The following is a 14295-nucleotide window of genomic DNA, read 5'->3' on the forward strand; positions in this document are numbered from 1 at the left end:
AAAAAAAAACAAAGAAAGAAATAGTGATGAAGAAAGTTAGAACTATATTCCTTATTTTAAACCAAATCACAAGAATTTATCCTAAAAACTCTAATTGTCTTATTTAGTATAATAATAATAGGAATTTATCCTAAAAACTCTTTTGTTCAAAGTGATAGAAGATGTGATTTTAAGTGAAAGTGAAAACATAAATATTGACTCCCACCACTTAAGACTATTTAAAAAACCCAAATAAATGAACTAAGTTATTTAAAAGAAAGTGAAAACGTTATGTATTACAAACACAATGAAAAATATTACTGAGGATCCCGATAAGTAAACGAAACATGGCTCAAAGTACTTATATCCAAGCCAAAACTCTTAAAAAAAAAAATATACAAAATTTGCACATCACGTTTTTTCCTCCTCGCTAGATTTAGTACTCTAATTCATATAGTTCGTTAATGGGTATCCACTAATATGTCGTTATTTTCGGATTGTATTTCTAAAAAGTAGCAGAATACTTATAAAAATTTTCTGCAAAATTTCTTATGAAATTCTTGTTATAAATAATTTTACAAAACAAATTCTCCGCCATGAAACCCCAAATACAAGGTTCATGATTCCTCAATTCTTGTTGTATCATTGTATCTTCCTAAATAAGGACAACAACTCAAATAAATTAATTAGACAACATGTTAGCCGACATGCTAGATTACATGTTCGCAATGAATGGGATGCTCATTGCTCTCAATCTCTGAGACGATTTTTGGCCGTAGCTTCGTCTACTTTTTTGGACGAAAAGATAAAAATTTATCAACCAATGGTGTAACGACATTTGTATACTACTCTATGATAATTTGTCATTAACATGTCGTGGTGTCATCTCATTGGGCCACATTCCTTTCAATTGATTTTTTATCCAATAGCAAACAGCGGAAGCTGTCAGTGTCATCTTTGTGTCGTGTGAAGTCGAAGATCTCTTAGCCAGCGGCTTCATTCGCATTTGTCATTTTGAAGAATGAGCTTTGCGACAAATGTATTTTCATAATTTTAGTTAAACATTTGAATTGAAAAAGTAGCTTATTATTTGTAACGTTAGTCGTGTTGAAAGGGCAATGAAATATCTCATAGTCTTAGGAGCGGCGGTCCTACTACTTACAGGTAATATTTTCTGTGATACTTAAACGTCGACAGCCACACGAAGGCGAGGGTGAAATTTCTCGTATAGTAATAGCATTACCGTCATTATTATGAATCTTTATTGAAATTAATGTAATTTCAGTGTAGATTATGTAAGATTTTCTGGCCTAGTGGGGATTAGGCTATAGCATCGCTGCCGAACTACGGCCGGCGTCGATAAGCCGCTAACATCGTGGCGCCGACTGCACCTCTAGAAGTTTCCTGTATATTAGTGTTGCGAGACAAGTGAAACGAGAAAGAAATTAATAGCACACAATTTACATATTATTAAGTAAGGTATTAATTAATAATTTTGACAAAGATTTCTTGAGCGCTGTTGTCTGTAGCAGGATGCGCGGCGCAGGAGGAGACGAGTTCCCCCACAGTGGATGCTGATTTGGGTGCATCACGCGAGGGTTCCCGCACTGGTAAGTACTGCAGCCTGACTCGTCCCCCTCTTTGTTGAATCCTTCCTTTAAATACTCGGAATATTGACTATTTACAGCAATAGACGTAACTACCACGACTGATAAGTGTGATGATAAATTTAAAAATTGTTCAAATTGTAACTGAAAAGCTATTTTTTAAAATTTATTTATTTAGGACAACATACAATCTTATAAATCTTACAAAAAAATACAGTAATTTATGCATATTCATTTATTGCATGTCACATACATAGCTAATTCTAGGTGTTACAGTGTTAGGCAGTTAACGTGTGACACCATGCAAGGGCATAACTGTAGATTACTTAATACATTAGTTTATAACATTATACTGCATTATTAATTTTTACAATGACATTACATTACTATGTTGAATTAACACTTAATATGAAATACATACATTATACATTCAATATATCGACTCATCCGAAGAACAGAGTCCGATGTGATTATATAGCGAAAAGAGAATAGATACATTACGAGAATAATTTCGTTATTCAAACTAAGACCCATGTAAAAGAGTTTTGAGAATTTATGTGTCTTATTTGGTTTCGGAAATATATAATCAAACAACAGTCGATCTGACATCTACAGCGAAGAAGAACGAACGAAATGTACTATGTCCTAAGAACAAGTAGTCTTGCACATAGATCTTTGTTCTTCGTATGAGTCGATATAATAGTACACTCATTTTTTATCATTACAGTTATTAACAGACTAGAGTGTTTCATTAAATAAGTACAAATATTACAAAATTTGAATTTTTGCAACAGATAGCAATCCCTATTGGTATTGGAAAAGGTATGGTGACATCTATCAAACACGAAACAAATGAAGTAAAAATAATGTAGTTAGTTAAACCAGTAGGGCCAGCACAGCAGGGCGAGACTTGCGCGAGAGCAACATACAGAGCAAGATATTGTTATTCTCTATGCAAGAATAGCAGACCGGCGCACTTCATGTCGCTCTCGCGCAAGTCGTACCTTGTCATGCTCGTCCCACAGTTGTCATAGAGGTTTTAGTTTATTCTAATTTATTCATGGTGTCCTCTATAAAATGTTATATCTACTGCTTTCTTCTTTCTTGCTTGTAACTCATCAATAATACAGAAAAACATACAATGTCTTTCAATTTGTTGTTATAATATCTACACAAACTTAGAATAAATTTGTTCATGATGTAATTTGTAGAATATGAGTAGGAATAACTGTTATGGACAGGCGTGTAACTTACCATCAAGCATACAACTTGTTTGTCCCATCACTTGATATTATAAAAAAAATTAAAAAGTACTTTTGGAATGGGACAAGATTATACCTTTTGGTGGGGATTTCATAGTCAATAAAAAGTCAAATGTAGTAAACAGTGTTACTAACCCTAATATAATAAAATTCATTCGTAAAGGCCATTTGAGCAAGTTATCTTTTTTGTCTAATTGAAACTAACACACATACTGCAACTATAGGTAGCAACTAATCTCTGTTATCAGACCTTGGAATGATATTTCAATTTATACAAGATTAATTCCATTTTTCAATCATTTTTGTGGTAGTCTATAAACTATAGCTCTCTGGCAAGTAATGTCAGGATTAAGTTAAACATAGGAAATGAAACTATTTTTCCGGATTTAAATCGCGTATATTTGTTTTTTCAAACAAACCGACGTTTCGGGCCCGTTGTCAAACCCCAGGTCCTTGCAAAAGAAGTCCGTTATCTGCCCAGGATGCTGCGAGAGGCCATTGAAATTAAAAAACATCCTAATTTCAACAGGGAAGATGGTTTCTCCGTACCACCAGTTTGGGATCCAGTATTTCCTCTAATGAAAAATCCCAAACAGACATAAGACTGCAGTACTAATTAATATGTTTTAGTTTATTCTAATTTCTATTAATAATTAATAAAAAATTAAACTTAATAAAAATTCATTCAATAAAATAATTTGTAAAACTTAATGTAGCGTAAATTGGAATGTTTTCTTTGTAAAATTAAAAATAAGGTATTAATAACTATTGTAACTATAGTGAAAAAATAGGGTGGTTTGCATTAATATTAGACATAACTGGTTGAAGACTGTACCACCTCAGTCAACCGTGACCATGGGACCTGTAAAGGGCCCGAAACGTCGGTTTGTTTGAAAAAACAAATATACGCGATTTAAATCCGGAAAAATAGTTTCATTTCCTATGTGTAACAATCGCGAAAACCTAAGAACTCGTTAAGTTAAACAGTCATAAAGAACTGGTTTGGTGTCTGTGAACACATTGTCACGAAATCAGCGCCGGCGCTGCGCGGCGTCGGCGGCCAGCAGGCGTGCGCGCTCGCGCAGCCACGCCGAGTCCACGATGGCGTACCGCAGTCGCGCGCCCCGCCAGCGCTCCTCGGGCACGGCGTGATTCGCCCACCAGCCGTATCTGGAACACGTCTTGCTCAGTCCGCGTCCACAGCCGCCCCGCCGCCTCCCGTCGTACTCACTCGTGAGAGGCCAACTTGGGCGCCACGTACTTGTCCCTCGGTCCGCGGTGGAAAACGTCGCGCACGCGCTGCAGCGCCATGTCCTCGCCGGCGACCGCGTCTACCGCCTCACCGCGCGCGTAGAATTTGTCTGTCACGGTCGCCGCTGTGTAAACGATAACACGAGATTTAGCTTTGTACCACACCTAAAATCAACTAGACGAAAAGGTCAAAACGCCGCTGTGAGCACTAACGGAGGCCAAGCGGCTTGACGAGGGACACGTAGGAGCGTCCGGGCTCGCGCTCGGCGCAGAATCGCAGCTTGAAGGAGTGCGGGTGGTGCGGCCGCACGTGGCCTTCCGCCGCTGCCGCAGCGCTAGACAGGCCCGCGGCCGCCGCAGACCGGCTGCCTGACGCCTCCGAAGCCATGAACCCGAATGCGTCGCAACGTTTAGGCTGGGTCGAATTTACGGTTGCCTTGGCGACGAATTCTCGACCGACATACATAGATTCCCCACATTACCCTTTCATTCTTACATTCGTACTTTCTATTTTTTCCCCCCGAAATTCGCGTCAGACAGAAAAACGTATAACCATTCTCGGCCACTGTAGCTTCACTCAAGCAGTTAATCTATTTGTCGTTAAAAAAAATTTTTGTATCCATAAATTACGCCTCATACAACATATACAAAAACTTAGAAATAACTAATTCGATCCGCTTTTATAATAAAATGTGGGTCTGTAGATGCGGAGGCGGTATCGCGGGAGGCGGAGGCCATCTCTCCGGACGGGTTGACGGCAGCGCAGCAGCGCGAACTGCTCGCACGCGCACAGAACTATACCTTCCAGACGGAAGTGAACCGCATGATGAAGCTCATTATCAACTCACTCTACAGAAACAAAGAGGTACGTACTATTCGTTTGTCTCTACCATTGCTCGCGCAACGCAGTCAGTTTAATTGTCACCTGTGGGTTGCAGATATTCTTGCGGGAGCTGATTTCCAACGGGTCCGACGCCCTTGATAAAATCCGGCTTCTGTCGCTGACGGACCGCGACGTGCTGACCGCAACCAACGACATGAGCATACGCATCAAGGCGGAGCCGGAGAAGCGGCTGCTTCACATCATCGACACGGGGATCGGCATGACGCGCCTCGATCTGATTAACAACCTCGGTACCATCGCCAAATCCGGCACCGCGGACTTTCTTTCTAAGATGCAAGACGTCGAGACGGTGAGCAACTCTTCCGCAGGAGGATCGGTCCGTCTACGTAACCCGACCGCTGACCGCGTATTTGTCCGTTTCGCAGAGCGGCGCGCAGGAGATGAACGACATGATCGGCCAGTTCGGCGTGGGATTCTACTCGGCGTTCCTGGTAGCCGACCGCGTCACGGTGGTGACCAAGCACAACGACGACAAGCAATATGTGTGGGAATCGGACGCCAACTCCTTCAGCGTGGCCGAGGACCCCCGCGGGAACACGCTCCAGCGCGGCACGCACATCACGTGAGTACCGATCCCCTCGCCTCTCGCTGGTCTCCGTGCCCGGTCGGCTGACCGATGCGTCTGCCGCAGATTGCACTTGAAGGAGGAAGCCGCCGACTACCTGCAAGCCGACACGATCCGCTCGCTCGTGAAGAAGTACTCGCAGTTCATCAACTTCCCCATCTACATGTGGGCGTCGCACACCGAGACGGTCGAGGAGCCCGACGACGAGCCCGCGCCCGCCGACGACGCCGACGAGGACGCGCAGGTCGGGGCCTCCCGCTTTCTACTTTTCCTCCAGCGCTGGTGGCGTGTGGCGGAGTAGCGAATAGAAACTGGAGTAAAATGTGTCATCGCGCAGGTGGAGGACGCCGATGACAAGCCGGAGAAGAAAAAAACGGAGAAGACGGTGTGGGACTGGGAGCTGATGAACGACAACAAGCCCATTTGGACGCGCAAGCCCTCCGAGGTCCCCGAGGAGGAGTACACGCAGTTCTACAAGAGCCTCACTAAGGACACCTCGGCGCCGCTAGCCAAGTGAGTGCGGGAGGGGCGCCCTCGGGCGAGGCGGCGGCGGCAGGGGCTGACGGGAACCGGTTGCAGGGCGCACTTCGTGGCCGAGGGCGAGGTGACGTTCCGCGCGTTGCTGTTCGTGCCGCGCGTGCAGCCCGCCGACAGCTTCAACCGCTACGGCACCAAGACCGACCACATCAAGCTCTACGTGCGCCGCGTCTTCATCACCGACGAGTTCAACGACCTCATGCCCAACTACCTGGCCTTCATCCAGGTGAGTGCGCCTTCGGGAGGACGCCTTTACGTCCGCGGAAAGGGCGGAGCTCACGCGGCGAATGTTGCAGGGCATCGTGGACTCCGACGACCTGCCGCTGAACGTGTCGCGTGAGACGCTGCAGCAGCACAAGCTCATCAAGATCATCAAGAAGAAATTGGTGCGCAAAGCGCTCGACATGCTCAAGAAGATCCCCGCCGACGAGTACGAGCACTTCTGGAAGGAGTACTCCACCAAGTGAGTGTTCAGCCGCACGTGGGTACTGGCCTGTGCTGTCGGTCTCCGTCCGGAGCAATTGCTGTCAAACAAGTAATACTTGATCAAATTAAAGAAATGCATTGAATGCTTTTTGATTTAGTCGAGTATTACTTATTTGACGGTAATCGCTCGAGGCGCGCGTCGGATGGAGAACGACAGGAGAGGCCCTGGCCAAGACCACGGCATCGACGGGCGGTGACACCGCGGTTTCCTTTTCGCAGCATCAAGCTCGGCGTGATGGAGGACCCCAGCAACAGGTCGCGGCTGGCCAAGCTGCTGCGGTTCCACTCGTCGCGCAGCGAGAGCATGACCTTCCTGGCCGACTACGTGTCGCGCATGAAGCCCAAGCAGACGCACATCTACTACATCGCCGGCTCCAGCCGCGCGGAGGTGAGTCCGGTGACGGCAGAGTCCGGCCGCCGCCCGGCGCCCGGCGCTGACCCGCTCTTGTGCAGGTGGAGAAGTCGCCCTTCGCCGAGAGGCTGGTGCGCACCGGCTACGAGGTGCTGTACCTGACGGAGGCCGTCGACGAGTACTGCCTGTCGTCGCTGCCCGAGTACGAGGGCCACAAGTTCCAGAACATCGCCAAGGAGATCTTCGACCTGGAGGAGGGCGAGGCGGCGCGCGCGCAGCTGGAGGAGTACAAGAAGCAGTTCGAGCCGCTGACGCGCTGGCTGGGCGACCGCCTGGGCCAGTGGGTGACGCGCGCGCAGGTGTCGCGGCGGCTGGCGCGCTCGCCGGCCGCGCTGGTGGCCACGGTCTTCGGCTGGACCGGCAACATGGAGCGCCTGGCGCTGTCCAACGCGCACCAGAAGGCCGACGACGCGCAGCGCCGGCACCACCTCACGCAGAAGAAGATGCTGGAGATCAACCCGCGGCACCCCGTGGTGCGGGAGCTGCTGCGCCGCGTGCAGGACGACCCCGACAGCCCCGACGCGGCGCTGGCCGCCACCACGCTGTACCGCACGGCGGCGCTGCGCTCCGGCTACCTGCTGCAGGAGGGGCAGGCCGTGGAGTTCGCCGAGGCCGTGGAGCGCATGCTGCAGACCTCGCTGGGGCTGCCGGCCGACGCCGCGCCCGAGGACGAGGACTTCGAGGCCGACGCCGACGACGCGCCGCCCGACGCCGACGCCGACGTCGATGCCGACGCCGACCGCGACGAGCTGTGAGCCGGCCTCCCGCTCGCCTCCATTCCGGGCGAGCGCCCCCGAGATTAGCTGTACTGATTACGTAACAAGTCTGCCCAAAAGCCGAGCGTCGGCGAAGGTCGCGGCGGCCGCGGGACCGCGCGCTCTCTAGCCTCTGCCTACGTCGAAAAGAACATCACCGTCTTACTCACCGTGGTGTTCTTTTGACGGCAGGCGTCACCCCGCCCGCCGGGACCTAACGTTGCTGTCCTGTGAGAATGAATGTGGCGTATTTTTTACATAAAGTGTGATCGTGACTTGTTTAATTAAATATAATGTAAATAAGTAATATTTATTAAAAACTGTTGTGTAGTTTTCTTCTTAACTCCTAGTGTTCTTATCGAAGTTCAAGTATTGAGTTTCAGAAAACCCCTAGGTCATTGGAGTCTTGTCAGTATTCCATCTTATGGTCCAGTAATAACATTTAATTAATTCATATCCTTGAAATATTATGTTGCATAGCTTTTATTGTTTATATCAACAATCGATTTATACAGGATCCATGCGTGGCCGCCACTTTTGAAAGAAACCTCATACATTTTTTATTTATTTGGCACATCTAGTAGGTAGATACATAAAATATATAATATAAAATTTGTATTCCTTTCAACATTTCAATAAGGGATGTACATTAAAAAGGGCTTAATTTCCTACTTAAAATGAGACATACGGGTAAACAATCTTACTACGATTCTTAAAAGCAATAAAAAAAATAAAGAAAACTACACAAAAACAACTCAATAGCAGTGAACAGTTACTCATAAATGTTTTGTGACTGAGAGAACATCTCTACAAATATCATTACAAGTTCTTCACATCCGAAAGACAGGGCTATAATATGTGACATTATTGGTACATCAAGACAACGAAAACAGTCTTTGCTGCCGATCCTATATGAGACGTGACCTAACAGCTCACTGGCGTCCAAATTATAATTAATAATTTTATACAAAGTAGAGACATCCTACAGTACCCACCTAACATATAGAGGAGTAACCTTAACAAATTGGAGTCTCGCCTCATACGTCACCAGTCTACAGTGCATTCCAAGTTTAGTGCATAAGTTCCTAAGTAGTCGCCCCTGGATAGCCTCGATTTAGTCAATATAAATTTTATGAGGAGACCATACTACTGAGCAATACTCCAAACAGCTGCACACAAAGGAAAGAAATTAGGTTAATTAGGTCATTTATAAACAATAGGGGGCCTAATTTAGAACCTTGTGAAATACCTGATATAGAGTCAAAAGGAAGAAATTCGTAGCCATGTACGGCAACACAGACCGTTTAATCAAATAAGACTTAAGCGAGCCATGAATACCTAGATGATATGCCTTGCTACAAAGTATATCGTGCGTACATTAAAAGCCATATTTAAGTCATGTGAGTAAGTAAGTAAATTAGAAACAGTAGAGCGAGAGGTTGATAAAACCTTGCTGTCGGGGACTTGCATGTTCTAAATGATCAACAACTAGAGGTTCAAAAATCTTTGTCAATCAAGAAATTATACTTATGGGTCTGTAGTTCCTTACATAAAAAAAAACAAACAATAATAGATTAGAAAAACAAGTTTTTAGATCACACCTTAAGACGACTAATGCTGGAATACCGCAAGGTAGCGTCTTGGGTCCGTTACTGTTCCTACTCTACATTAACGATCTCCCACATGCTATTGATCATAATTGTATACAATTTGCTGACGATACAACTCTTATAATAAAATGCCAAAACAAAGCGACTTTTAACATTAACGTAAATAAAGCACTGACAGACGTAATAAGTTGGATGGACATCAATGACTTGAATATTAATATAAGTAAAACCAAAGTTATGACATTTACATCTTACAACTCAAATCCCATACCGGTTAAAATTAATTACAACTCTGATACTTAGAGGAAGTAGACACATTTAACTTTCTTGGGTTGACAATCGACAAGAACCTTAACGGGAAGGAACACATCGAACAGATGTGCATGAACCTAAACAGATTTGTTTACGCTTTACGAAGACTAAGGCAAGCTATCTGGCGAAAAGCTGCGTTGACGGCCTATCACGGCTACGTTTCGTCCGTGCTCAGCTACGGTCTTGTCCTATGGGGTAACTCAGTAATCTTAGAAAGAGCGTTTAAAGTCCAGAAGAAGTGTATTCAAGTTGCAAACCGCTGTTCAAAAGGCTGAACATATTACTTTTGCCATGCATGTACATTAGGGATATCTGCGTATTTGTCAACTCTCATCCTCAATATTTTAAAACACGCGGTGAAGTCATTCAAAGGCAAACTAGAACAAAAATTATGAATCTCTTATACCAACCTCGTTGCCATATTATGTAGTAATTTATAAGAACAACTGCTTCAACATGTGTATAATTATTTACAACAAATTACCAAACGAAATTAAATTGTTACAAGGATATACTTTTAAATTAAAATTGACAAAATGGCTTTTGACACATTGCTTCTATAGTAATAAAGAATTTATAAATAATAAAGAATAATTAATAATAATAATAATAAAAAGTATATGGCACTTTGAAGGAAAACTGACATAAGATCCGTTACTACAAGTATTTAGTTAAAAACAATGCAGCCTGGTCTCCCAACTACCTACTTTTGGATTAATGCAGCTAGCAATGACATGACAGCTTTTCGGTTTTGCGCGGGCCGTATCCCATTTCGTCTCCTAACTGCTTGTAATAAGAGGGAGGACCTGAACCACATTCTCGCGGAGTATGTCCCGAACGAGGCTGAGAGGCCTCCGCATCACATTCACCTTGGCAGTACCTACTAAGTGTGGGTATATGTAACAGCAAATTGGCCAACCCTATATCCAAAGTTGCCAGCGCTGTACCATGCATGCAAAGATTCTCAAACATGCTCGACAATGTTTGCATTACTTTCAAAAAACGAATACGAATAGTTTGTCATTTATGGACCATGCTACTCCTCCCGGTTAAGGCCTGCAAAGTAAATAATGAAATTTACGGTACTGTACGCTGCTCTAAACTTAATCTATTTTACTATTGTAGACGTGTGTCGATCATGTTCACTCGAATCGGTTTTTCCTTGCTCTCCGATCGGTAGGAGGAGCGGAAAAATCAAAATAACTCGAACAGCTCCTGTGACCGGAAAACCCGAGTCGCGAGCATCTAAATGGCTCGATCATTTTTAGAGTTTCAATCATGTTTCTTTTGACCAACGCTCTTTTCTTTTCTTTGATCATACTCGCAATATTAAGGCCGGCGCAGAGTGACGTCGCGGCACGGCACGGCATGTCGAAGCGCGTCGCGGCATGCCGAAGCGCGTTGCGGCATGCCGCGGCACATTCGCTGCGCGCCATTCGCCGAAATCGCCGCCGCACTAGTTTCAAACCTTATTTCAATTAGTTTAATTGTCATAATTCTGTGACCGACGTGACTTGCGGGACGTCTGTGGAATGAAACGGCATGCCACGATGTGCCGCGGCATACCGCGGCGTCCTGCGGCATGCCGCAGCATGCCGCGACGTGCCGCGGTATAATTGTATCGAAATAAAGTAATATGAATTCTAACCTCGATGAAATAAGGATAAAAATAACTTGATCAAAAATAAAATCCTTTGCCGTGCCGTGACGTCACTCTGCGCCGGCCTTTAGACTTTAATATAATTTCAGAGGTTTTTCAACAATTCACCTAAACCGCCAGTCTGGAACTGACAATATTATTGTTGTCTCGATCACTCTCACGTGTAGTTCCCACCCACGACTCAGTTCGCCTTCACACTCTGTTCGTTTGGGTCGAACATTTGTTCAATAAATCCTAATAAATCATTATTTCAATAAAACAAAAAATTCAATCAACGGGTCAACGATCAGTTTGTATTTTTTTGTCGCGATACTAAAAATACCGTAATGGGTAATAGATTACTATGCGTAATTTAAAGCAAGAGGGAATCATAAGGGAATATTAACCAAATGTGAAATATTACTTTCCATAGTCTAAGCTTTATTTTTAGCTTTTTTAATTAAACATCTTCCTCTCTTAGTTTTATTATTTCGTCACATTGTTCGAGAAATGCACTTTATACGCCTCGGCGGGAACGGGGGTTGCATGACTCGTATTACTACAAGGCTCATCCTGCTATCTAATATATTCTATAATTAGTATTAGTACATCATGTAAGGTGTACCGATCGATCCAGGATGAAAACTTGAACCAAATAATGGAACGGTAATAAAAAACAATCGTTTATTAAAGTAAAAACAAAATAATTTAGTTGCATCAATTAGAACTATCAATACACAAAAATACTGTCGACCGAGGGACGAGTTAACGGCCTAGACGGGCAGCAGCGGCCGCTTGGCGGCGTCCGGCGCCGCGCGGTCCAGGTACTTGGCGCGGTTGTAGACGAGCACGCCCAGCGCCGCCAGCGCCATGCCCGCCACGTTGAGCGGCGGCGCGGGGTTGCGCAGCAGCAGCAGCGACGCCGCCACCACCACGGCGCGCTTGGCGGCCGACGCCACGGCGTACGTCAGCGGCGACACGCGCGACAGCACGCTGAAGGCCGCCACGGCCTGCAGCCACGCCAGCGCGCCGTCCGCGCCCACCAGCGCCGCCACGCGCGCGCCGGCGCCGCCGGCCCCGCGGGCGACCAGCGCCAGCAGCGCGGCGCCGTCGTGCCACAGCCACAGCGGCAGGAACATCAGCAGCGCCAGCTGCGACAGCCTCTGCAAGCGGCGGTGGCGGTTGCGGCCTCCGTTCCTCGGGGCGGCGGTTCAGACTGACCGAAGTTACCTGTAGCAGCCGCAAGTGGTGCACGCCGGTGTCGCGCATGGCGCGCTTGGAGTACAGATGCTGCAGCGAGAGCAGCGCCGCGGCGGACAGCGCCGCGCCTAGCCCCAGCGCGTCGAAGTGCAATTCGGTGGCCGAGGCCACGGCCACGCCGGCGGCGATCAGCAGCAGCGCTAGGCCCACGCCGCGCGATACGCTCTCGCGCCACAGTGCCCACGCCAGCCCCGCCGTCCATAGTGGTGTTGTAGCTTTCACTGCACACATGTACGTCCGCTTAAGGATCTTGGAAAGTGCATAGTACATTGCAAAAGCTGCCGTGCTTACAATATTAACACTGAACATGTTTAAAATATGTATACGCTTACTGTTCTCATCGTAAGCACGGCATAAACACCAAAACAATGTTTTAAAAATAATAAAGCTGAAACATGCAGGTCATCCTACAAGCATATGGATTGACTAGGTGGATAACTGGTGCTTACAAATGCTTCAATTTCAGTAAGATATTTTTAGGGTGTCTATGTGCTACATGTTACAAAAAGGATTTTCCAAAATTCTAAATATCCTTTGTTCAAATTTTTTAAACTAATTATTTTTTACTTGTAATAAATGTTCAAAAAGTAGTTTTCTTGTGTCTAGTCTACATTATGAGACGCTTGTCTAATTTGTTAAATCCATCAATATTCTAATTTTTATGTAAACGTGATCTGGGAAGACTACTCATGGCTCTTCCCTAATTATTAGTAACTATAAGAAAATGAAAAAGGAAATTCTACAAAATTGGCACTCACCGGTGTGAGCATAGGAGACAGGAACTTTCCATATGGAAACTTGAGAACAGAGAGTGGTGAGGAACTTGGCGAAGGCCAGTGGCAGCAGCGCGCGAGTCTCGCGCAGCGACGGCGGCGGCGCGCGCACGCCGCAAGCGGCCAGCGCGGGCGCGCTCAGCGCCGCCGTGCTCAGCAGCTGCACCATGGCCACGGTCATGGGGAACGGGAACTCCGTCAGCGCCAACTTGCCCACGACGTTGCTGGCCGAGCTCAGAGCGTACCACGCGCCGCACAGCGCGCCCACCGCCAGCACTTCGCGCCGCACGCCCATTGGCGCCATGCGGCCGCTGGCCACTGCTCGTCACCGTCGCACCTCCACCCGCATAGCCACTCCACTACCTGGTCTCTTTGCAGTCCATTATTTTCTACGCAGCTGTCTCTTCGCTTACATGGTCGCTTGATCGTGCAATGCAAATTTTTATGCCACGTTTCGTTTTATTGTTAGAAATTTTTTTAACAATGGAATCATTCACAACTAATGTCTAACGAGCGAAAAACAAAATTGTTATGCAAGCCTCTAAAGTTTTTATTTATCTAAATTTGTCTAGTTGCCAAAAATCGGGCCTAGTTACCTTCACAATTCACAAAATCAGATGAGGTGTCAATGCCTTGTTGTCATGTTGACATCATCTGTCACTGTCAGACCAGCTGTCTTGAGCAATTTTCCGAAAAATTTCAAATAGTGGAAATTTTTCGGAAAATTCCCGAAAATTTGGAAAAATATAATTTGAAAAGCTCATATTGTGTTCTACGTTTAGAAATATCTTTTGAAGTTTTATTTAGCGTGAATTATAAAATAAACTTGATTCCTTATACTATCTATTTATTTATTTATTTATTTATTTATTTATTTAAATTCACCAACGCTTAATACATTTGGTTACTACAATATTATACACTAATTTACAAAGGTATTAAA

The 14295-nt window shown here is 45.5% G+C and overlaps 2 protein-coding genes across 3 annotated transcripts; one reads left to right on the forward strand and one right to left on the reverse strand.

Annotated features, from left to right (window-relative positions):
- The first annotated feature begins 1082 nt into the window (after positions 1-1082).
- Positions 1083-7884, forward strand: LOC113229309 (endoplasmin). Of its 2 annotated transcripts, none has more exons than XM_026462861.1 (11): positions 1083-1143; positions 1509-1589; positions 4804-4964; positions 5038-5292; positions 5369-5565; positions 5635-5812; positions 5906-6081; positions 6148-6331; positions 6402-6568; positions 6811-6979; positions 7045-7884. In XM_026462861.1, the coding sequence occupies exons 1-11, from the start codon at positions 1098-1100 to the stop codon at positions 7756-7758; spliced, it is 2328 nt and encodes a 775-aa protein (XP_026318646.1). In that variant the 5' UTR covers positions 1083-1097; the 3' UTR covers positions 7759-7884. The 2 variants fall into 2 exon arrangements, with proteins under 2 accessions (XP_026318646.1, XP_026318647.1); XM_026462862.1 differs by having other exon boundaries at positions 1512-1589.
- A 3965-nt stretch (positions 7885-11849) lies between these two features.
- Positions 11850-13963, reverse strand: LOC113229312 (solute carrier family 35 member E1 homolog). Its single transcript, XM_026462866.1, has 3 exons — positions 13338-13963; positions 12550-12800; positions 11850-12482 (listed from the first exon to the last, which is right to left on the reverse strand). The coding sequence occupies exons 1-3, from the start codon at positions 13654-13656 to the stop codon at positions 12093-12095; spliced, it is 960 nt and encodes a 319-aa protein (XP_026318651.1). The 5' UTR covers positions 13657-13963; the 3' UTR covers positions 11850-12092.
- Between the last annotated feature and the right edge of the window lie 332 nt (positions 13964-14295).

This window comes from Hyposmocoma kahamanoa, unplaced genomic scaffold, assembly GCF_003589595.1.
Source record: "Hyposmocoma kahamanoa isolate Upper Pololo Valley unplaced genomic scaffold, ASM358959v1 303, whole genome shotgun sequence".
Classification (NCBI taxonomy): Eukaryota; Metazoa; Arthropoda; class Insecta; order Lepidoptera; family Cosmopterigidae; genus Hyposmocoma; species Hyposmocoma kahamanoa.